The 24406-nt window shown below is 50.8% G+C and overlaps 1 protein-coding gene across 23 annotated transcripts in view; it reads right to left on the bottom strand.

The window, feature by feature from the left end:
• Positions 1 to 24406, bottom strand: part of MGLL (monoglyceride lipase) — a 211791-nt gene that overhangs the window by 85497 nt on the left and 101888 nt on the right. Inside the window, exons 3-4 of one of the 23 annotated variants that reach the window (XM_028479717.2) lie at positions 4792 to 4876; positions 3938 to 4304 (exon numbers count right to left, since the gene is read on the bottom strand). The exons of 18 other annotated variants lie outside the window; for them this stretch is intronic. In XM_028479717.2, coding sequence (XP_028335518.1) covers positions 4173 to 4304; positions 4792 to 4876 — 217 coding nt within the window. In that variant the 3' untranslated portion in view covers positions 3938 to 4172. Of the gene's footprint in view, positions 1 to 1291; positions 2580 to 3937; positions 4305 to 4791; positions 4880 to 21284; positions 21325 to 24406 lie in introns of those variants that run through there. 4 more of the 23 variants (XM_028479715.2, XM_028479703.2, XM_028479702.2 and 1 more) reach the window with 4 other exon arrangements.

Here is a 24406-nt window from a genome sequence, read left to right on the forward strand (position 1 = left end):
GTCTGGTATTTGGGGTTTTATACACATAAGCAGGCCCACCTGTGCCCCAAATGGACCTAAACCCAACAGGAGGCCAGGACTCGAGCCATTCTGACACGGGAGCAGTGCTGATGGCCGTCAGCCCACCCAAGTCTGCAGGACCTCTCCACTCCCCATGGCTGCCAGCCAGAAAGAAGTCTTCCCGGCTCCAACACGCTAACAAGAGTGGCTCCCACCAAAGAAATAAAGCAGCCAAGTGGAAGCAGGCATGCAGCAGGACGACAGCCGCCCAGGACCTTGGCTGGTTCAGCAGCTCTCACTGCAACCCACGCATGTCCATGGGAAGAAGGGCCTGGCTTGGCAGATTTGCACAACAGGGTGGTTTCAAAAACCCCACTCAGCCTAAATCCTCATATGCCAACGTTATTAAAACATTAAAAAAATAGGTAATGTGTGTGTGTGTTATAACATAAATATAATTTTATTTTAAAAATGACAAGAACGGCATATTGTGAGTGCCTGTGTGCCAGGTGCTGGGCTCTGCACTCTGTATGCACCATCGCATCCCCCAGACTGGAAAAGCTCTGGATCTCCTGGAGCCTTTTCAGATGTCAGTTGATTCCCTCTTCCTAAGTGCCCATTCTTATCCTATAGAATGTTTTAGAGCCAAGTCTTCCTGGATCCTGTTGGAAGTTACTGGAAAGTTTCTAAATTTCCTGTAGCAGAGCTACCTGATGATACGTTTCCTCGAGTCCTCAGAAGGATGCCCTGCTGTGGAGCTGCAAAGTCTTTTGGATTTCTGGTGATTTTCCTCTTTTGCTCATCCTTTTTGAAAAAGATCAAGATGTGCCCAGTATCAAGAACTGAGGGGCAAGTGTGAGGGTCCTGCCCAAACCTTTTAGTCCAGATGAAGCAAAAGGTGCGGAACTACCCCTAGGGAGCTACCAGGACTCACAGGAGGAGGAGTAATTAACGCTCCCGGTGAATTTATGAAGGGACAAAGGCCACCAAATCTCCACAAGTATTGTACGAAAAAACGCACACACCCACACCCACACCCATAATTTATGTAAGTTTAAAAAAGGAATATGGGTCATTTTGAAAAATGGAAAAATACAGACAAGCATAAAGAAAAATCAAATCCATCCATAATCCCACCACCCAGTGATACTGTCAGGAACATTGTATTTCCTTCCAGGTTCTCCCTCTCCACAGACATTAAATTTTGTTTTTCATTATTTGTAAGTTAATTATAAATTTATAATTACAACTTACAACTGTAATTATGGTTTATAACTGTAATCACACTTACGTTCCATTTTGGACCCTTCTTTTGATTCCTCAACATCTTTCCATGAAGTCTCCTGCAGGAAGTGCGGCACCACCTACTTCCAGAGCTGCTGTGAGTGAACGGACAGAACACCTGAGAAGGACCCCCGGCACTGCGCCCGCACCTGGGAAGTACCCAGGAAACGGTTAGACGATAAACACCCCTCCTGCATCCAGAGCAGACATCACTAATCAACCACAGCTCCCTGTTCTGCTGAACCCAGGAAGCCTCTGAGCCTTTTCAGCTCCACACGCTGGACTCATGCTGTGTTCCTACACTGGGCCCTGATTTTGAAAAGGCTGGTTCTGAACAGCTTCAATTCCTAATTCCCCCAGGATGATGTCACCACCACTTGGAGCATCAAGGCTCTCATATTCTGTGGACCTGCAGCTGGTCCTTCTGCGTTCAGCGCAGCCTTCACGAACGAGTACCGTGAAACCACTGCACATGGGTTCCAAAATCGGGGTCTGGCCTCAAATTCTCTCGCTAGGAATCCAGTAGATGGGAGACGTCCCAGCAGCACGACAGTGATGGGGCTGGATTTAGTTTGAGACCAGGGCTCCTTGATTCCTGGGCCATCAAAGGAACACTGTCACACAGCCCTCCGGACAGCAACACGTGGAAGCCGATGGTGCCCCGGACGGTGTCACAGGACGCCTGGAGAAGCCACTCCTCCAGCACTGACCCCACTCAGCGAAGGCTTCCCTGTGCAAGGATAATGAAACCCCAAAGCTGACCTGCCCTGAAGTCAGTCAACTGGGAACTAACAGGCCACACCACAGGTGTGTTTCCACACAAATGTGCAAAAGCAAATGCAGCATCAACCAGCTTGAAGCAGAGGGGGATGGACAGCCCGATGCATTTTTAGCCCGTAATTCATCACACTGCCGACACACATCTCTCTTTGGGCACTTACCGCATCCCCCCGGATGCCGGCCTTCCTTAGCCTGCGAAGGTGATACCTCACCGACTCTGCGGAGCCCGTGGGCTCCTGCGACCGACAGGTGTGTCTGCAGTCAGGGCCAGCAGGGAGCAGCACGCAGTGCCGCCCCGTCACGAGGCACGGGCCCGCGCCAGCCTCGCCCCCAGCCCCCGGTCCTGGTCTCTCCGCGGAGGACGTTACCCCCAGACTGCTCGCCACTCTGCTTCCGGCACACGCACTCCTGGGTCTCTGCCGGCTTCTCCCGGCCGGCTCCCCTCAGCCCCCCGCCCCGCGTGGCTGCCCCCGAGAAGCCCCGGGCCTGGCAGAGCAAGGCTGAGGTTCCTCCCCAGCCCACAGCCGTAATGTCTGCAGGCAAATAGAGATGCCTCCAGGATGCACAAGACTACCACGTCTCCTAAGTGATATGTCTCTTGACCTTTCAAGACTCGATCTAGTCTTACTCTGCACACAGCCTTTTTCTGAGCTGGAAGCCCTCTGAAAGCAGAACCCTGGGGCAAAAAGACTGAGATCTGACACCATCCTTTTATTATAATTGTCTCTAACTCCTTACTTACATGCTTACGATTTTACGTATTCTGATATCACTAGTATCCTAAAATATGAAAGCTTAAGAAAACAGTGTACAATTGGAAACAAGACAAAACAGGACTTCCCTGGTGGCACGGTGGTTAAGAATCCGCCTGCCAATGCAGGACATGTGGGTTCGAGCACTGGTCTGGGAAAATCCCACATGCTGCGGACCAACGAAGCCCGTGCACCACAGCTGCTGAGGCTGCGCTCTGGAGCCCACGAGCCACAACTACTGAGCCCGTGTGCCACAACTAGGCTGAGGTTCCTCCCCAGCCCACAGCCGTAATGTCTGCAGGCAAAGAGAGATGCCTCCAGGATGCACAAGACTACCACGTCTCCTAAGTGATATGTCTCTTGACCTTTCAAGACTCGATCTAGTCTTACTCTGCACACAGCCTTTTTCTGAGCTGGAAGCCCTCTGAAAGCAGAACCCTGGGGCAAAAAGACTGAGATCTGACACCATCCTTTTATTATAATTGTCTCTAACTCCTTACTTACATGCTTACGATTTTACGTATTCTGATATCACTAGTATCCTAAAATATGAAAGCTTAAGAAAACAGTGTACAATTGGAAACAAGACAAAACAGGACTTCCCTGGTGGCACGGTGGTTAAGAATCCGCCTGCCAATGCAGGACATGTGGGTTCGAGCACTGGTCTGGGAAAATCCCACATGCTGCGGACCAACGAAGCCCGTGCACCACAGCTGCTGAGGCTGCGCTCTGGAGCCCACGAGCCACAACTACTGAGCCCGTGTGCCACAACTACTGAAGCCTGCGTGCCTAGAGCCCGTGCTCCACAACAAGAGAAGCCACCATGAGAAGCCCACACACCACAACGGAGAGCAGCCCCCGCTCGCCGCAACTAGAGAAAGCCAGTGCACAGCAATGAAGACCCAATGCAGCCAAAAAATACATAAAAAATAAAAATAAATAAATTTATTTAAAAAAAAAAAAAAAAAAAAAGAACCACACCCGGCACAGAGCAAGCCGTTCACTATGTTGACGGATTCCATCAGCTTTGAAGACAACAGGGTGGTTTCAAAAACCCCACTCAGCCTAAATCCTCATATGCCAACGTTATTAAAACATTAAAAAAATAGGTAATGTGTGTGTGTGTTATAACATAAATATAATTTTATTTTAAAAATGACAAGAACGGCATATTGTGAGTGCCTGTGTGCCAGGTGCTGGGCTCTGCACTCTGTATGCACCATCGCATCCCCCAGACTGGAAAAGCTCTGGATCTCCTGGAGCCTTTTCAGATGTCAGTTGATTCCCTCTTCCTAAGTGCCCATTCTTATCCTATAGAATGTTTTAGAGCCAAGTCTTCCTGGATCCTGTTGGAAGTTACTGGAAAGTTTCTAAATTTCCTGTAGCAGAGCTACCTGATGATACGTTTCCTCGAGTCCTCAGAAGGATGCCCTGCTGTGGAGCTGCAAAGTCTTTTGGATTTCTGGTGATTTTCCTCTTTTGCTCATCCTTTTTGAAAAAGATCAAGATGTGCCCAGTATCAAGAACTGAGGGGCAAGTGTGAGGGTCCTGCCCAAACCTTTTAGTCCAGATGAAGCAAAAGGTGCGGAACTACCCCTAGGGAGCTACCAGGACTCACAGGGGGAGGAGTAATTAACGCTCCCGGTGAAGTTATGCAGGGGCAAAGGCCACCAAATCTCCACAAGTATTGTACGAAAAAACGCACACACCCACACCCACACCCATAATTTATGTAAGTTTAAAAAAGGAATATGGGTCATTTTGAAAAATGGAAAAATACAGACAAGCATAAAGAAAAATCAAATCCATCCATAATCCCACCACCCAGTGATACTGTCAGGAACATTGTATTTCCTTCCAGGTTCTCCCTCTCCACAGACATTAAATTTTGTTTTTCATTATTTGTAAGTTAATTATAAATTTATAATTACAACTTACAACTGTAATTATGGTTTATAACTGTAATCACACTTACGTTCCATTTTGGACCCTTCTTTTGATTCCTCAACATCTTTCCATGAAGTCTCCTGCAGGAAGTGCGGCACCACCTACTTCCAGAGCTGCTGTGAGTGAACGGACAGAACACCTGAGAAGGCCCCCCGGCACTGCGCCCGCACCTGGGAAGTACCCAGGAAACGGTTAGACGATAAACACCCCTCCTGCATCCAGAGCAGACATCACTAATCAACCACAGCTCCCTGTTCTGCTGAACCCAGGAAGCCTCTGAGCCTTTTCAGCTCCACACGCTGGACTCATGCTGTGTTCCTACACTGGGCCCTGATTTTGAAAAGGCTGGTTCTGAACAGCTTCAATTCCTAATTCCCCCAGGATGATGTCACCACCACTTGGAGCATCAAGGCTCTCATATTCTGTGGACCTGCAGCTGGTCCTTCTGCGTTCAGCGCAGCCTTCACGAACGAGTACCGTGAAACCACTGCACATGGGTTCCAAAATCGGGGTCTGGCCTCAAATTCTCTCGCTAGGAATCCAGTAGATGGGAGACGTCCCAGCAGCACGACAGTGATGGGGCTGGATTTAGTTTGAGACCAGGGCTCCTTGATTCCTGGGCCATCAAAGGAACACTGTCACACAGCCCTCCGGACAGCAACACGTGGAAGCCGATGGTGCCCCGGACGGTGTCACAGGACGCCTGGAGAAGCCACTCCTCCAGCACTGACCCCACTCAGCGAAGGCTTCCCTGTGCAAGGATAATGAAACCCCAAAGCTGACCTGCCCTGAAGTCAGTCAACTGGGAACTAACAGGCCACACCACAGGTGTGTTTCCACACAAATGTGCAAAAGCAAATGCAGCATCAACCAGCTTGAAGCAGAGGGGGATGGACAGCCCGATGCATTTTTAGCCCGTAATTCATCACACTGCCGACACACATCTCTCTTTGGGCACTTACCGCATCCCCCCGGATGCCGGCCTTCCTTAGCCTGCGAAGGTGATACCTCACCGACTCTGCGGAGCCCGTGGGCTCCTGCGACCGACAGGTGTGTCTGCAGTCAGGGCCAGCAGGGAGCAGCACGCAGTGCCGCCCCGTCACGAGGCACGGGCCCGCGCCAGCCTCGCCCCCAGCCCCCGGTCCTGGTCTCTCCGCGGAGGACGTTACCCCCAGACTGCTCGCCACTCTGCTTCCGGCACACGCACTCCTGGGTCTCTGCCGGCTTCTCCCGGCCGGCTCCCCTCAGCCCCCCGCCCCGCGTGGCTGCCCCCGAGAAGCCCCGGGCCTGGCAGAGCAAGGCTGAGGTTCCTCCCCAGCCCACAGCCGTAATGTCTGCAGGCAAAGAGAGATGCCTCCAGGATGCACAAGACTACCACGTCTCCTAAGTGATATGTCTCTTGACCTTTCAAGACTCGATCTAGTCTTACTCTGCACACAGCCTTTTTCTGAGCTGGAAGCCCTCTGAAAGCAGAACCCTGGGGCAAAAAGACTGAGATCTGACACCATCCTTTTATTATAATTGTCTCTAACTCCTTACTTACATGCTTACGATTTTACGTATTCTGATATCACTAGTATCCTAAAATATGAAAGCTTAAGAAAACAGTGTACAATTGGAAACAAGACAAAACAGGACTTCCCTGGTGGCACGGTGGTTAAGAATCCGCCTGCCAATGCAGGACACGTGGGTTCGAGCACTGGTCTGGGAAAATCCCACATGCTGCGGACCAACGAAGCCCGTGCACCACAGCTGCTGAGGCTGCGCTCTGGAGCCCACGAGCCACAACTACTGAGCCCGTGTGCCACAACTACTGAAGCCTGCGTGCCTAGAGCCCGTGCTCCACAACAAGAGAAGCCACCATGAGAAGCCCACACACCACAACGGAGAGCAGCCCCCGCTCGCCGCAACTAGAGAAAGCCAGTGCACAGCAATGAAGACCCAATGCAGCCAAAAAATACATAAAAAATAAAAATAAATAAATTTATTTAAAAAAAAAAAAAAAAAAAAAGAACCACACCCGGCACAGAGCAAGCCGTTCACTATGTTGACGGATTCCATCAGCTTTGAAGGAAAACTTGCTCATTCCAGCAGAGAGTAGGTTGGGTTCAGGTGGGAAGTTCGATTTAGGTGAAAAGACAGGTGTGGACTCCTCGCCGGCCCCCTGACCCTCCGGTGCTCGAGGTGCATGCTGGGCGCGCGTCACAGGCAGCCGGCCTCCAGCTCGGCCTCTGCCTTGAGCCCCAGGCCCACCTCTGCGGCCGCGCCGGCCACCCCTGCAGCCTCTGGACATGGAGCCCCGGGCCTGACACCCCGAGATGGGCCTCACCTCTCACGCGCGCTCTTCTCCACCCCCGGCCCCCGTTCCCCCAGATCGAGGATCACAACAGCCTCCAACTCCACACCCCGCCCCCAGCCCTCCCACTCCAATCTGTGCCGACACAAACCCCAGCCTTCTGTCGTGCTGACACCTGCGCCTTCGCTGGGCCCTCTCCCCTGCCAGGCCCCTGCCCGGGCTCTGCACCTCTGCCTGTCCTAAGAGGCTCTGCTCCGGGCCCTCCCAGGGTGCTCCGGCCACAGGGGCCTGGGGAGGGCATGGGTGGTGAGGGCGGCCGCAGGGAGCTGAGGCCATGGACGACGTGGCCCAGCCGGGGAGCGGCCAAGAGACACCCTGGGCAGAGCAAGCGGGCAGCGGGCAGAGTCGCAGGAACACAGGTAACAAGGCTCAGGACGAGGGCTGGCAGAGCTCCCGCGAGGGATGGGACAGGCAGGGCCACCTCGGACGTCATCAAACACGCAGGGCAAACTGCCAGGGACCAGGGGCTCCGAAGCAGCCGGAGGGAAGGAAGTACGCCTGAGACCGTCCACTTACCCAAAGCCGTACCCTTCATCCCTGAAGACTCTTCCCAGGAGCCCTGTGACATAAGTAGCCAATTTTGCAAATGAGAAAACTGAGACTCTAAGAGCTGAGGTTACGCACTAGCAATCAGAAGAGTCAGAAGTTGGGCTTCCCTGGTGGCGCAGTGGTTGAGAGTCCGCCTGCCGATGCAGGGGACGCAGGTTCGAGCCCTGGTCTGGGAGGATCCCACATGCCGCGGAGCAACTGGGCCCATGAGCCACAACTGCTGAGTCCGCGCGTCTGGAGCCTGTCCTCCGCAACAAGAGAGGCCCGCGCACCGCGATGAAGAGTGGCCCCCGCTCGCCGCAACTAGAGAGAGCCCTCGCACAGCAACGAAGACCCAACACAGCCATACGTTAAAAAAAAAAAAAAAAAAAAAGAAGAGTCAGAAGTAGAATCTGGATCCACCTGACCTTGAACCTGTGCTCTGCCCGTCCCACCAGGATCCCCGAGGGCCCCAGCCCTCACCGGCATGGACCTACCCGCCCCCCTTTTGGGGCGGGGGGCGAGAAGACGAAAGAGATTATGCATGCGGACTGCATTTTGCCAACTGTATGTGACCAGCTACCAGCCTCAAGTCCTCTCTTAGGGTGAGACGGGCAAACGAAGCGGAGTGAAGGATGGGTGAAATCGTGACTCATCCTCTTTACTCTTCCCTGTTTGGTGGCCGACAGCTCATCTCCCAGCTACATTACCAGCAGAGACAGTGAACTGGGATTCTTGGAAGCCCACAAACCTCTTAATAATTGTTATTAAATGAATAAATGACCACATGCCTGCATGATAATAATGAACAGAGAGCACTTCCCTTGCTTGGCCCGGCATTGACATCCATGAAACAGGAGAGGCCTTCATGGCAGACGCAGATCCACCACCCCAAACTCCACTCCCCTCTCCAGAGGAACCAAGTTTGACCTGGACACACGGCTGCCAGACCGAGACCACAGTCCCCACCCTCCCTGCAGCGAGATGTGGCCACACGACCAGCTCATGCCGCAGGATGTGAAGGGAACTGATGTATGCGGCTTCCACAACCCACCTGAAGACAATCTGCCCGACGCACGCTGGCTTTCTCCTTCCCATGCTCTGGAGCCCAGGAGGCAAGGACCCAGCTGTGGTCACTGGACCACACCCTCAGAGGGTGGGGCAACAAGGCGGGAGGGACTTGTGCCCTGAGCGGCCGTGTGGACCCCCGGACTGGTGATGGGGAGAGACACAGACCTCCGTCTCACATGAGCACCACGTTTCTTTTTCACAACACTCAGGCTGAACCTTAACAAATGCAGACCCTCGTGTACAAGACCCCTCACACATGCAGGCGCAAGCTGATGTGGGTTCAAACCCAGGCTCTGCTGTTCCCTAACTGCAACAGTGGGCAAGTTGCTGAACTCTCTGCTTCCTCCCCTGTGAAGCGAGGCTAACACGGGACGGGCAGTGCAGATGACACAGCACACACACCACAAAGCTGGCTACTGTCAGCGTAGTGGAGTGTTCTCCTGCCAACAGCCCCCCGTCAGTCACCCTGTGCTGGAGGAGGCAGGTTTTATGTGGGTCCCATGTGGTCAGCTACTGTCTTCCTGCCCCAATTGATATTACTGTCCTCAGATCCATTTTAACGCAAGATCCTAACAAGCACAGTGGTAAGAACTGCAGAGCAAAGTTCCAATGCTGCAAGGCTCGTCCAGCATGTTTCCCAGAGCATCTAATTCCTTAAAAAAAAAAAAACAACTATCTATCCATCCATCTATATGCAGACAGACATAGACATATTTTTCCCTAGAGAAGACGAAGCCCCATGAAAGGGTCCATCCATCCATCCATCCATCTACATGTAGACAGATACAGACGTAGACGTATTTTTCCCTAGAGAAGAAGAAGCCCCATGAAAGGGGATGGAAGGCTGTGATGACTCCACCTGTAACACCAGGTGGAGGAGCAACAGGACCACTTGGCACAGTCCAATGGCCGCGCCCGGCTCTCAGCCCCTCAGTTCTTCAGTAACAGAGATTGACTGAGCGCTGGGTTTCTGGACCAGGCTCTGGCTTAGGCTCTGAGGACACATCCGAATTAGATAAAGTCCCTACCCTGGTGGAGCTTCCCATGCAGGGCCAGAGACAGAATCATCAGCAAATAAACACACGCCAGGTCACACTAAAGCACCGTGGAGAAAGCGGTCAGGGTCAGGGGGCCAGGGGCCACTGCGCTCCACCCCTCACAGTGCAGAACTGCCTCCTGCAGCACCAGACACTCTAGGCACACCAGGTCCAAGACCGCCGTCAGACATTTTCCAAAGAAGATGCATGGATGACCAACAGGCATGTGACAAGATGCTTAACATCACTAGTCATCAGGGAAATGCAAATCAAAACCACAATGAGGTACCACCTCACACTGGTCAGAATGGCCACCATTAAAAAGTCTACAAATCACAAATGCTGTAGAGGGTGTGCAGAAAAGGGAACCCTCCTACACCGTTGGTGGGAATGTAGACTGGTGCAGCCCCTGTGGAAAACAGTATGGAGGCTCCTCAAAAATTAAAAATAAAGCTACCATATGATCCAGCAACTTCACTTGAGAATATATCCAAAGGAAATGAAAACACTATGTCCGAGAGACATCGGCACCCCCATGTTCACAGCAGCATTGTTTACTGTCACCAAGTTATGGAAACAACCTAAGCGTCCGTCAACAGATGAATGGATAAAGATGTGGCATACATTGGGTTGGCCAAAAAGTTCGCTTGGATTTTGCCGTGAGATGTTATGGAAAAACCCAAATGGACTTCTTGGTCAACCCAATATACACAGTGGAATATAATTCAGCCATAAAAATTGAGGAAATTCTACCATTTGCAACAATATGGATGGACCTTGAGGGCGTTATGCTAAGTGAAATAAGTCAGAGAAAGACAAATAGCATGTGCTCTCACTCATACGTGGAACCGAAACAACACAACAACAGCAAAATAAGAAAACTCTTAGAACAAGAGATCAGATTTGTGGTTACCAAAGATGGAGGTGGGAGGAGGGGGAATTGGAAGAAGGGGGTCAAAAGGTACAAACTTCCAGTCACAAGATAAGTCAGCCCTGGGATGTGCTGTACAGCATGGTGGCCACAGTGACCACTGCTGCACATGGTACAGGAAAGTTGTTAAGAGAGCAGATCCTAAGAGTTCTCATCACAAGGAAGAAAAAAAAAACTTTTCTTCCCATCTCTATGAGATTGAGCAATGTTTACCAACCTAACGTGATGATCATTTCTAAGCCATGAAGTCAAATCATCATGCTGCACCCCTTACGCTCACACAGTGCTGTATGTCAATCACATCTCAATAAAACTGGAAAGCAACATGAGCAACAACAAGGAGTCTGGTCAGAGAGCGTGTCACTAGCTCAGCTGCGTGCCTTACTGCTGCCAATAAAATGCAGGACCAACCAAATACGGGGCCCTCTGAGGCGCTGAGCAGCTGACAGTTCCAGTGCCCAAAATGCAGCGAGCAGAAGCGGCACCCGGATGCCCCGGTGCAGATTACTCAGCCCCTCCCCCTATCATCTGCTGAAGGTGCAGCATGTACCTCAGTTCCAGTGAAGCGAGGCGGATAATTGCCTTCCATAAACCAAGTTCGAAACTGCTACGGACATTATTACTCCTCCTGCCTCAGAGTAATTTCCTACACTTTGGGGGATGCAACCTCCAGGAATGATTTACCTTCGATCGCAAAGCAGTCCTGAACTGTAAGGGGCCAGGAGATCAAGACCCTTCATCAGCATGTGTGGTCTCTTCGGAGGCGTCTTCTGGCAGCCGAGGCCCTGCGGCTCTGAAAAGGCTCCCGTGCCAAAGGGCTCCTCGGGGGCCGCTGTCGAGATCAGTATTTGGAACTGGCCCTCTGGGAAATCACTAATGTCTGCGGAAGGCACGTGGCACGGCTTTTAGGGTGGTCCGTTAATGAGGAGCTGCACAGCCGTCCCAAGAGTTCAGAAAAGGGAAGCCAAGGGCCACATGTTGGCGTGACTGACTGGGTTTCTGCGTGAGTGCAAGAGCTCTGAGCTCTGTCTTCAAGCCCAGGTCTCCTTTTCCCTGCTCAGAAAACGACCTGTGTTTGCTCTTGCTCCCAACAGCGAGCCGCCGCCTGCAGGCCACGTGGAGGTGCCCGAGGGGTGCTCTGGCCTCCCACTGCTCCCCCGCATCCTCCCAGGGGCCAGCCAGATGCGCAGCAACGGTGATGCAGGCACCCCACGCCACCTGGGACGCTCTTGCTGCAGTGTCACGTTGCACAGAAAAGAGAGCGGCGGGCTCTCGCGGGGGGACTCTGGGGTGAGCACGGGTGTCTGGGGTGAACATGCGTGCACCTGGAGAAGCCAGACCACCAGTCTCCGGAAGGGAAGGTGCGAGCCTCGACGTTTCCCAGTTGGTGCAACGCGTCATGGGGGTGGGGGGTGGCACGCCTGTCTTCAGGCTCCCAACCTGTGGGGCCCCCGTGCGGGCAGCGCTCAGGCTGAACCGGGGAGGGCTGGAGGCACGGCATCAAGGAACGGGAACGTGCACAGGGCGACGCTACTCGTCCTCCTCCATCCCTCCCATTCCACCCTGAACGCAGGGAGCCCTGGGCGAGGTGCCAGTCTGTCTGAAAGAGACCTCCAACACGACCCGCCTCCATTTTCAGGACAGAGAGAAGCCACAGGCCCAGGCTGGGGGCAAGCCCGAGGTCGAGCTGGGATTCAGCGCCGGGGTTTTCTTTTGTCCTGGGGTCACCTTCCACTGATGGCACCTGATACTAGTTTTCCATTTCCCCAGTTAGAATAACCCTTCCTCTTAAAATAGCTTGCCAGTGAAAAAGAAAGTTGAGTCAAAGAGAACAATGAGGAAATGATAACTCAATTCAGGCAGCTGCAGCCGCCACAGCGCCGGTGGCCTGTGGCAAGGAGGACACGCAGGGTCTTCCTCTGACCGGGAGGGGGTCACCAGGCCCCTCTCTCACCACCGGGCGTTTGAGGACTCACCGAGAGCAGAGATGGAGGAGGCTGGAGACAGAAATGACCCGCACAAGAGGTGGACATTTATCAGGCAAACCTTCAAACGGCCCTGAAGGATGAGGAAGCAGGAAGCCCCACTGCGAGGGAGGCAAGCACCAGAGCGAGCCGCGGGCAGCAGAGAGCTGGATGGCAAGTGGACACAGAGCTCCGGGCCGCCTCCTCGCCGGACAGCAGGCTCACGTCCAGCCCCAGGTCAAGGTCACCTCGGCCCGAAGCCGCCCCAGCGGAGTCAGGCGATCCCCTCTGCTCACTGCTCGCGTGCCCCTCAGTTTCTTGCTTGCCTGCCGACTTCCGGCTGCCTGGAGGTGGGCCCTTGGCTCACGCGGCTCAGGCCCGACTCCTGCCACAGGCACCAGGTCTCCGCAGGTGACTGAACGGCCCAAGCTCCTCTGGCTCCCCATCTGTGGAGCCAAGGGGCTGATAATCTTCAGGGTGCTGTCCAGTTTCTCAGAGTCCACGAATGTTAACAAGGATTGGCCTGGGGTGGTCAGTCGTCCTAGCTTTCCACTCTTCCTTAATTTCCCAATGTCTTATTATGAATATGTTATGTTCACAAAAGAAGACAGCAAATTTTATTTGCAACGACAAAATTAAATGACCCAAGATGGGCGAGTAGGGAAGAGACTGTTCCACGAGGGAGAAAGGGCCACCGTGGGAGAAGCGCTGGGGGGAGGTGGGCGAGGGTCCTGGGACTCCGCCCCAGAGATGACTCCTACCCCTGCTTGAAGGACGGAGGACGGTGTGACCAGCACAGACCTCAGACCCGGAGGAGACCCTGAAGACAGGGCAGTTCTATGTGGGCATGGAGGCAACACTTACTCTTAGAGGTTTTGCAAGGAACCGTGTTTGCAAAGATAGCTGCAGTGTGATTTTGGACCTGGATGGAACAGGAAGTAACGGGCAGAGGTAACAGGGATTCTTCAGGCTGAGAAGTGGCTCCCGACCTTCCTGTAAGAATGTGCTCGGTCCCATCTTATGTAACATTAACTTTTTTTTTTTCCTGGAAGGAGAACAGCATGAACTTTCCAAGTCTGCAGATGGCTCCAAGTTCTTCTGGGTGGTGAAATGCCAAACGGATGGCAATAAACAATTGGGAATTTACTGAGAATGAAGGAGAGGTAAGACGAGCACACAGTGATGAATGTAAGGGAAATGGTCACAATCTTACGGGCACAGAGCTCAGAGCTCTGTTATGACCCTGACGGGCAGCTACAGTCAGGACGGCATAATCAGAGCAGACGGTAGAGGTGGAGGCGAATGGAGGTGGATGGACCACGGACCATGGGCTCACACCACGACCGGTCACTGCACCAGGGCCCCTCAGCAGAGCCACCGTGCCTTTCCAAGCATCAGTCTCATCTATAAGGCGGGGGTTGTCATCCTTACCTTCACCAGCTGCCATGAGCATTATAAACAGCGCCTGTGCACACAGCTGGACTCTATGAGCGGCTCTGTAAGCGTCTGACATGGCAGAGCTGGGTGCTGGAGAGAGAACAGTGCCTTTAAAGCAAACAGATGTGGGTTCAAACCCTGGCTCTGCGTTCATTAGCCCATGGTTCTCTGGGACCAGCTTCCACGTCAATAAAATATCAAGAATGACGCCAACCCGCTGGTGTGTTGTGAGATTCAGGGAGGTGAAGCCAAAGAAGTTATCTAGCAAGGCGTCAGACTCGGGTGTGGGCCTTTCTGAAGACTAGTTTCCTTTCCTTTCCAAAGATGACGCAAGGCCTGGAGACATGCATTCCATTTTCGTAGTCAAATTTCTAACCTCTTTTCCATGATTATATTTTTAATATGGTTGAGATCACAGTTTTATACTTAAATTTATATTTTTTTCTCTATACCATTATATCCTAAATAACTTTGTGTCATTAGTTTTTTTGGTAAACCTCGCTAAAAATGTTCGCATAACATTCCTTAACTCATTTCCTTAGGTATTTGCATTTTTTGGTAACGGCTTTAATGAGATATAAGTCACAGATCATATAATTTGCTCTTTTAAAGTGTACAAACAACTCAGTGGTTTTTAGTATATTTACAGAGTAGTACAACCATCATCATAATCAGTTTTAGAACATTTTCATCACCCCAAAAAGAAACCTTGTATCTTTAGCTATCACCCTGCAACTTTCCCAACCTCTGCCCCAGCCCCTGGCAACCCCTAATCTACTTCCTGTCTCCAGAGATTTGCCTATGCTGGACACTTCATGTAAATGGAGTCATATAATATGTCACCTTTTGTGACTGGCTTCTTTCACCTAGCATAATTGTTTCAGGTTCACCAATGTGTAAGTATTTCATTCCTTTTTATGCCCAAATAATGTTCCATTGTATTGATATGCCACATTTTATTTATCCATTCATCAGTTATGGACATTGGATTGTTTCCACATTTTGACTATTATGAATAATGCTGCTGTGAGTATTTGTGTACAACTGTCGTGAGGGAAATGCAAAGCAATATACATATATATTCTTTTTCAGATTCTTTTCCATTACAGGTTATTACAAAACATTATAGTTTCCTGTGATATACAACAGGTCCTTATTTATCTATTTTATGTATAGTAGTGCGTATCTGTTAAACCCGAATTGTTCTTGCTATATACCTAGGAATGGAATTGCTGGGTCATATGTTAACAGTGTTTAACTTTTGAGTAACTGTCAGACTATCTTCCAAAGTGGCTGCAGCATTTTAAATTCCCTCCAGCAGTGCACGAGGGTCCAGATTTCTCCACATCCTCACCAATACTTGTCATTTTCTGTCTTTTTTATTACAGCCACCCTGGTGGATGGGAAGTGGTACCTCATTGTGGTTTTCATTTGCATTTCCCTGATGACAACTGATGCTGAGCATCTTTTTATATGCTCATTGGCCATTTGTATATCTTCTTTGGGCAAATGTTACTCAGGTCTTTTGCCCATTTTTTTGATTGGGCTGTCTTTCTATCACTGAATTACAAGCATTCTTTTTATATTCTAGACACAATTCCCTTACCACATAGATGATTTACAAGTATTTTCTCCCATTTTGTGAACTTTTAGTTTTCTTGACAGTTTACTTTGAAGCACAAAAGTTTTAAACTCTGATGAAGTCCAATATATCAGTTTTTTCTTTTGTAACTTGTCCTTTTGGTGTCATATCTAAGAAACCACTGTCAAATCCAAGGTCATGAAGACTTGCTCCTATGTCGTCTTCTACGAGTTGTATAGTTGTAGCCCTTGCATTTAGGTTTTTGAGTGTATTTTTGTATATGGTGTGAGGAAGAGGTCCAACTTCCTTCTTTTGCATGTAGATATCCAAGTGTCCCAGAAACATTTGTTGAAAAGACTATTATATTCCTATTGAGTTCTTTTGGCATTCTTGTCAAAAATCAATTAATCATAGATATATGGGTTTTCCTGGACTCTCAATTCTTTTCCATCCTTATGCCAACAGCACACTGGTTTGATTATTGTTGTTTTATAGTAAGTTTTGAAATCAGAAAATGTGAGTCCTCCAACTTTGTTCTTCTTCTTCAAGATTGTTTTGGCTCTTCTGGGCCCCTTGAGTTTCCACATGAATTTTAGAAACAGCTGATCAATTTCCAGAAAGAAGCCATCTGGGATTCTCATAGGGATTATATTAAATCTGTAGATCAATTTGGGGAGTACTGCCATGTTAACAATATTAAGTCTTCCAATCCATGAATATGGAACGTCTTTCCACTCATTTGGATTTTCTTTAACTTCTCTCAGCAATGTTTTGCAGTTTTCAGAGTACAAGTTTTGCATTTCTTTTGTTAAATTTATTTCTGAGTATTTCTATTCTCTCTGATGCTCTTTTAAATGAAATTGTTTTAATTTCATTTTCAGATTGTTCACTGCATGTATATAGAAATACAATCTATTTTTATATATTCATCTTGTATCTTCCAATCTTGTTGAATTCATTTATTAGTTCTAAGAGTTTTTAGTGGATTCCTTAGGATTTACTACATACAAGATCATGTCATCTGCAAACAGAGACAATTTTAGTTCTTCCTTTTCAATCTTGATGCCTTTTCTTTCTTTTTCTTGCCTAATTGCCATAACTAGACCCTCTGTACAGTGATGAATAGCCGTGGCAAGATGGACATCCTTGTCTTGTTCCTTAACTTAGGAGAAAAGCATACAGTCATTTATCATTAAGTATGGTATTAGCTTGAGACTTTTGTCATTGTTCTTTATCAGGCTGAGGAAGGTCCCCTCAATTCATAGTTTGTTGGATGTTTTTATCATGAAAGTGTGTTGGAGTCTGTCAAACACTTTTTCTGCATATACTGAGATGATCATGTGAGTTTTTTTACATTTTACTAATATAGTATACTGTAGTAAATGAGTTTCAGATGTTAAACCATCCTTGCACTCCGGGGATAAATCTCACTTGGTAATATTGTATAACTCTTTTTTCTGTTGTTGGATTCACTTTGTTAGTATTTAACTGAGGATTTCTGCATCAATGTTTATAAGAAATATTAGCCTGTAGTTTTCTTTTCTCGCAAGTCTTTGTTTGCTTCTGGCATCCCGGTAATAATGGCCACTTAGAATGAGTTGCGAAGTGCTTCCTCTTCTCGTCTAAGAAAAATCTGTGAATAATTAGTATTAATTCTTCTTTACATGTTTAGTAGATTTCAATAGTGAAGCCATCTGAGCCTGGGCTTCTCTTTGTGGGTAGTTGTTTTGCTTATTAATTCGATCTCATTACTTGTTATAAGTCTATTCAGATTTTTTTTTATTTCTTCTTAAGTCAGTTTTGCTAAGTCTGCATCTTTCCAGAAATGTGTTCACTTTATCTAAGTTACCTAAGTTATTGGTGTACAATTGCTGATAGTATTCCTTCATAACTTTTTATTTATGAAAGATTGGTACTAATGTTTCCTCTTTCATTTCTGATTCTAGTAATTTGAGTCTTCTCCCTTTTCTTCTTGATCAATCTAGAGATTTGTCAGTTTTGTTGATCTTTTCAAACAGCCAACTTTTGGATTCATTTATTTTCTCTATGGTTTTTCTACTCTCTACTTCATTAATTTCTGCTCTCATCTTTATTATTTCCTTCCTTCTGCTTGCTTTAGGTTTAATTTACTGTTCTTTTTCTAGTGTCTTAAGGAGATAGACTGGTCCTATAGCCACCTCTAGCTACAAATAACACTGGGAAGTGAGAATGCTTTAAATCAGGTGCAAATATTCCAATCATTAGTCAAACCGCCTCCCCCCCCCCCCCGCCGCCCCCCCACCGGGGACAAAAATCAGTAAGAAAGGAGGAGGAATGGCTAGAGAGAAGGCAACTAAATACTGGGTCTGCACAGTACTGACAGAGTTTGCCCCTGGTATCTCCCACTCTTGTGTCTGAACCTGCCTCAGGCCAGCCGGCCAGTAGGGTTTGCTGAAACCAGGTGGTTTTAGACACAAGACATCAAGACAAAGGCAACTCCACACAGGCTGGGGCGTCTAGCATGGAATCACAGAGAAGCAAAAATGTGGAAAGTCAGGATCCTCATCCAAGTTCAATCATGGAAGATTTACCCAATTAGAGGAAAGACTCACAGAGGAAAAGATCACGTGAAGAAACAGTGAGAAGGTGGCCATCTACCAGCCAGAAGAGAGCTCTCACCAGAAACCAACCCAACCAGCACCTGGATCTTGGACCTTCAGCCTTCAGGGCTGTGAGAAGAATAAACTTCTGTTGTTTAAGCCACCAGGTCTGTGGTATGTTGTTATGGCAGCCCTAGCAGACTAATACAAGGGGCATTCAAATTCAGGCTCCTGAACCAGTGATTCCAAACTCTTCTTCTGCCATGTACCGTAGACTATAGTTTCCAAAGACTTCCTGTCGTTTTCAGAACATACCTCCATGCCTGTGTGAAAGTGCTTCCTCCAACCACGTTCACGGGCCGGCTTAAACTCACCTCAACTTTTCCCTGAAACCACCCCCTCCCGCCGAATGCACTGCCCTCACAAGCAAACTCCCACGGTGCTTGGAACTGTCTCCCTGATAAATGTGGCGAGATGTCTTTCAAAGACAGACAGGGGGCTGTTTCATTTCCGTATCTCCAAACCAGAATGAGACACAGCACGCACAAGATGTTCAGAAAGAACTTATGGGATTGGAGGTCTGCAGTCAAGCAGACCCTGGGTCTCCATGTCGCTCTGAGGAGCCCCCATCGCTGTCTACCACAGCGCTGAGTTTACATCTGGAGCTCAGTTAACGCCCACTGAATCATCCCCCACATCAAGAGGAAGCTGACACCACTCCAGATTCTGGTGTCCACGCTGACTTCTGTGCTAACACGGAAAACACTGTCTGCCGTCCTGCAGTTCCCACTTGTAGGTGTGTCTTCACACACAGACCTTTACTTCAGAGTTTAAATGGCTAAAACACAGCCACCTAGTATCCCAGGGGATCACCTGTAGGGAATGTTTCCATCCTAGGTGTTACTAACTTGTTCACTCATGCTTCTGGATTTAGGTGCTGCATTTCCTGCACAAACAGTTAGCCTCTCTGACCTACACTTGATGGAAATGCTCTGTTCTTTTCCTCGAAAACCATGCCAGAAGGGATTTTTGAGACTCATCTAGCCCAGTCATCTTACTCTAAATACGGGAAGTTCATGTTTAGAGCCCTTAGTTGGTGCCAGGCACGAAACTCTACAAGGGGCACGTGCTAAGGAAGCAAGAATTCTGCCCTGGAGAAGCTCACAGGTTGTTCTACCACTATGAGATGCAAAACACACCAGAGTTACATAAAATACAAAACCCTCTGGGAACTTGCTGGAAGGTCTAATTGAGGGTACCTTGTCCAGAGACACTCAGAGGCAGAAATAAAATTTCAACCCTGGTTTCCCAAATCTCAGCACAAAAATCTTTCCATTGTTGAATGTGACAGATTCACCATTGGCCACAAACTATCCTCCCCTCTCCTTGCTCCGTGGATGCGTCCCCACCCCCACTGCCTCCGGGCTGACTGACTTTGACATTTGCAAACTGGACACAAGCAGAGACTTGGAAAGCACGTTGTTGCTCACGAAACACTGCCACCCTAATGGCCTGGGAAAGGAGGACAGGGGATGTGGTGAAGCACAGACGTGCTCCCTCCAGCAGCCTGCCAGGGCCAGACACTTGAGATCAGCAGCCCCCCGCCAGCCGCCAGCCCTGCACAGAGACATATGGAGAGCCCAGACCAGACCAGCACAGGCGCCAACCCAGAGAATTCCTGACGCACCGACCACCCTGCCACTGCAGACGCGGCAGGTGCCAGGACGGCCCTTGTAGCACAAGCATCTCCACACACCCCAGCCCGCACTCGGGACCAAAGGAGAAACACACGGCAAGGACTGAAGCCACTGAAGATGGGACTCTGAGAAGCGGGTGGGTCTGTCTGCACTGGCCCCCAGCCTCCCTCCCTAAGAGGCGTTTGGTCCTCCAGCCAGTCAAGAGTGACACCTCAAACGCTGTCACAGAGGTCTCATGTGACATTAAAGAACGTATCTAATTTGCTAACAACTATGTGTTATCTCAAAAAGAATTTCACCACCAACGGCTTCCCCATGAAAGATGCTTTGTAAACTAAGCATCTACAGAAGTTTATCATGGAGTTTGAAATCTCACTGAAATGGAACTGAGTTTTAACTGTTACGGAAAAAAAAAAAAGTAAAAACCTGGAGTCTGGGGAAAGCACACAGCCTGCAACATGGGGAGAGAGGTCAAGGTGGAGTTTATAAAGGTTACTGCTTTGCCTCTGGGTCTCTGTGACTGATGCCGGGCAGGAGGGTGGAGGGGAGTGAGGAAGGGTGGTGAGTAACAGACAAGCCCACGGTCCCCAGAGCTCAGCAGCCAGACGGTGGAGGCAAAGAGGACACACATCTCATTGCCGGGAGCCGGGCGCTGACCACCCACTGATGTCTAACCGTATAATCACCTGGGGGAAAGGTGAGAAGAGCGACACACTGGTCCGGTGACGGCCCCCACCCGTCCGTGTGGACTCAGGCTGGTCCTGGGGCCTGGCTCCACGGCCTTCGCCATTCTCCGCTGCACCATGCAGCTGTGCACATACCTCCACAAGAGTGACTGAACAGGAAGAACAGAGCGGAGCTCCTAAAATGTCCAAAGGCAGCGCTTCCTAAGCGGGGGCCTTTCATCTCTAATCCAGCCGCCGTGGACAGCCCGGGGGAAACTGGCCCGCTTTGACCAGGAGAGCCTGACCAGAGCCCGGGGAGACCCAGCCTCCCAGCTCCTCCTCTCGCCACTCTTTCTTCCACCACCACCCCCACCCACTCGGGGCCCCCACCTCCTCTGCTTCTTCCCTTCTGCTCCTGGAGGCCTCCTGGGCTCCTCCTCCCACCTCTGGGTCTAAGTCAGTCCCCTGCGTCCTCCTGAGGTCCGCCTACCCCGCTCCTCAGCCCCCCCGGGCACCACACAGGTGCCCACACGCTCTCCGCCACTGGAAACAGAAACACCGGAACAGAGGCGTGGGAAATGGTTCCTTTGGTGGGGGCAGGGGGCGGGGAGAAGGGTGGCAGCTAGGACCTCTCTAAGCCGGGCCCCAAGCCAGACACTGGCTGAAACGCTTACTGGGAAGGGCTGGTCCGCGGTTTAAACCCACAAGAGGAAGGTGTAGGAGCGGCTTCTGAGAGCCAGGGTGGGGCGGAAGAACTCCGGGATCGCCCTCTGGCCCCGCCAGCCCCCCGTGACCGTGCTCACCCTCTGAGCCACCTCCCCCGCACCTGATGAGGTTGCACAGAGTGCCGGGGTCACGGGCCACCCCGACCTCACCTCGACAGCCCGGGGAGCCTGTGATCCACCGTCCTTTCTGGGAAACGGCATATACTCACACGTCATGGTGTCAGCAGGTCCGCAAACGCCACCCCCTAAACCCTCCACCAGCCTTGGGAAGCCCCCGGGGAGGACACACTGCCCCGACCCTCCTTCTGTTCTGCCCCTCTTCTTCCTCCCTCCTCCCCACTTCCTTCCAGAAGGTTAATGAGAAGAGCTCCTGTGAACCATTCTGAGGAAGGTGAGAAACTCTCCACCCCTGCATACCAGAGAGCCTGCCCGAACGCCAGAGCAGAGACGGACGGCCAGCCAAGTGCGGGAGGGACGCCGGCCGTGAGACGCAACAACGTGACACAGGGCAAGCTCCTCTGGCAGCCCTCCTCTCTGCACCCACCCCTCTGGGAGTGGACCAGGCCCTCGATACAGAGAAAACGTCACCCCCAGTCCCACTCGATGGCCACCACTGCCTCCCCACCCCCACCCCAGTGAACAAGCCTGTGTGAAGTGAAAGCACCTCCTCCAACAAGAGACTTGGCTGACCCTAAATATGGGACAAGGGTCGTCCTGTAATCTCAGCTGCAAAGATTCGCACCACTAAGGACCATTTCCCCGTTGACACAATAACCGATGCTTGGCTGGCACTGGGGGACAAAGTGCGCCTGGGATCAGCATCTCTACCGAAAAGGTGCCAAGAGACAGACAATGGTGAACATGGCTCTCGTTCAGGAAGCGGCTTATTTTGCTATTTTTTTTTTCTTCAACCCCACTGCAAACAAAGCCAGACTTGTATCTGCAGAACATTCTTAGAGCAACTGGAAAAAATTATCCCTTAACGGAGCTGTTGGAAAAATCAACTGCAAGAATAGCAGCGGCCTTTCCTCTCGCCATCAAAGGATCTTTGCTGTTTGAAGAATCTTTAAAAAAAAAAAAAAAAAAAAAGCCCAGAAGAGATGCCCTATTTAAAAATAAGGCAGTTTGCTGTGCTGTAAGAAAGGCAGAGGCACCAGGAGGAGGACTTCCTCCTTACAAGAGGAAGGAACTTTTGGAAATTCTTAAAATAGGCAAGAGAAATCTGAAGTAGTACTGGAAGGCAGTGATCTGAGTAAAAATAATGTCCTTGCTCTAAAACCCATAGTAAGGTTCTTTTTCTCAGCGTCTACGTAGAAATTTCAGGAGCCAACACATATAAGTCAAAGGTGGTTTTTGATTCCTCAGCATGGGGAGAAGATGGAAGACACGATTCCTTTCTTACTTTCATGTAATCAACCGCTCCCGCGTTAGTATTTTACTGGTGATGCTCGCAGTGTGGTTCGTTTTGCGGCCCCGATACCTCTCCTCCATTTCTCCTACGGGCTTATCAGGGATGCTCCAGCAAGGTGTCCCGCAGCGCCTGGAGCGCCACGCGTCGTCACTGTCAGAGAGCAGCGCCGGGTCTTCAGAGCGGAGCAATCTAAAGGTGTTCCCTGTGCGCTGTCACCCAGGGAGACACCTGGGAGCGCCCCCCGCCGCCATCACCACCACACACGGTCAGTCCCCTGCAACTTGAGGTGCCACCACCACGCCCGACTCAGCCCCTTCACCTGCCACCTGGATGATGGCAAACACCTCCAGCCAGCTGGCTGTCCAAGTCACACGCGTGACTGCACCACTTCCTGGCCTGACACCTGTCCATGGCTCCCCACCCCTTGAGGCTCAAGTTCAAACCTGCAGCTTGGCCTTCAGGACCCTGGGCGCCTGGCCCCACCCGCCCGCCTTTCTAGCTTCACTTGGTTCCCTGCCCTGCACGCCCTCTCACAGGTGCAACGCCGTTCAAGGGCGCTGGCTGGAAGGGAGAGTAGGAGCTGAAATCCAGCCCACGCTCTGCTCACCAAACCTCACACCTGTGAGGCGACGTCTACCTGGATGGGCTCCTTTGTCTAACTTGCACCAAGGTGTTGTGTGGCCAGCAGTGGTCCCGTCTCCAGGTACCTGCCCCTTGTACAATTAACTACGCCCACCGCTTCCTGAAACACAGCGGCCGTTGCTCCTCTCGCCCCACCCTGGTGCCCAGCTCTGTCTGGGACACGCAGGCTTCAATAAACCAGGGTCTGCTAACCGACTTCTTGGGTGGCAGCACGGCTATGGCCCAGCGGGAAGAGTGGATACTCACGGAGCGGAGCCCTCAGGGCCTGCCTTCCTGCAGAGGCTCTGGGGAGCCCAAGAGCTACCCCAGACCCTCACAATCAGGGGAAGGTCCAAGGGGCTGGGCTGGGAGATAGATGCGTGGTGGCCCTCACGCCCATGGAGACCAAGAGAATGGAGATCAAAGTGGCTACTTTTGGGGACAGTGAAAGGATGTGACTTGCTTGGCCCTGGGGATGTACCAACCAAAGGTAAGTGATTCGGTAACGCCCAGCCACACAGGCGGCAGGAGTTCCGAGGGGTGGGGTCATGAGGGCTGCAGGGGCCACAGGGAGGGAGAAACACTCCAAGAAACACAGAACCTGGGGAACGCTGCCCAGGACACCGAACCCACACCGTGAGCAGCGGGGAGAAAGGCACCAAGTAACTGACACACAACCTGACTGGAAAGCCTAAGGCGGAGGGGAGGACGGGCAGACGCCAATCTGACCTAAGAGAAGAGAATTTCCAGAGGGCGGGCAGTGGAAATCAAGTCCAACCAGATGATGGAGACTCTGCCTCTCTGAGGTCTGGACCAGGCTGGCCGGGAGGGGCCCAGCTCCTGGAGTCACAGATGCCACACCCAAGTGGTTGGTGGCTGATGGAGGGACATCATGAGGGTGGCAGGAAGGGAGGATGTTCTCTAGCATTTAAATATATCCCAGCTTCAGGGAACGGCTTCTTCTCCAGGTAAATGTGCATAGGTGGGAGGAAGTGCCCTAAGACGGCATCGTCCGAAACTCCAGACACAGACTGCGAAG

The sequence above is a fragment of the Physeter macrocephalus genome, chromosome 18 (genome assembly GCF_002837175.3).
Source record: "Physeter macrocephalus isolate SW-GA chromosome 18, ASM283717v5, whole genome shotgun sequence".
Lineage (NCBI taxonomy): Eukaryota > Metazoa > Chordata > Mammalia > Artiodactyla > Physeteridae > Physeter > Physeter macrocephalus.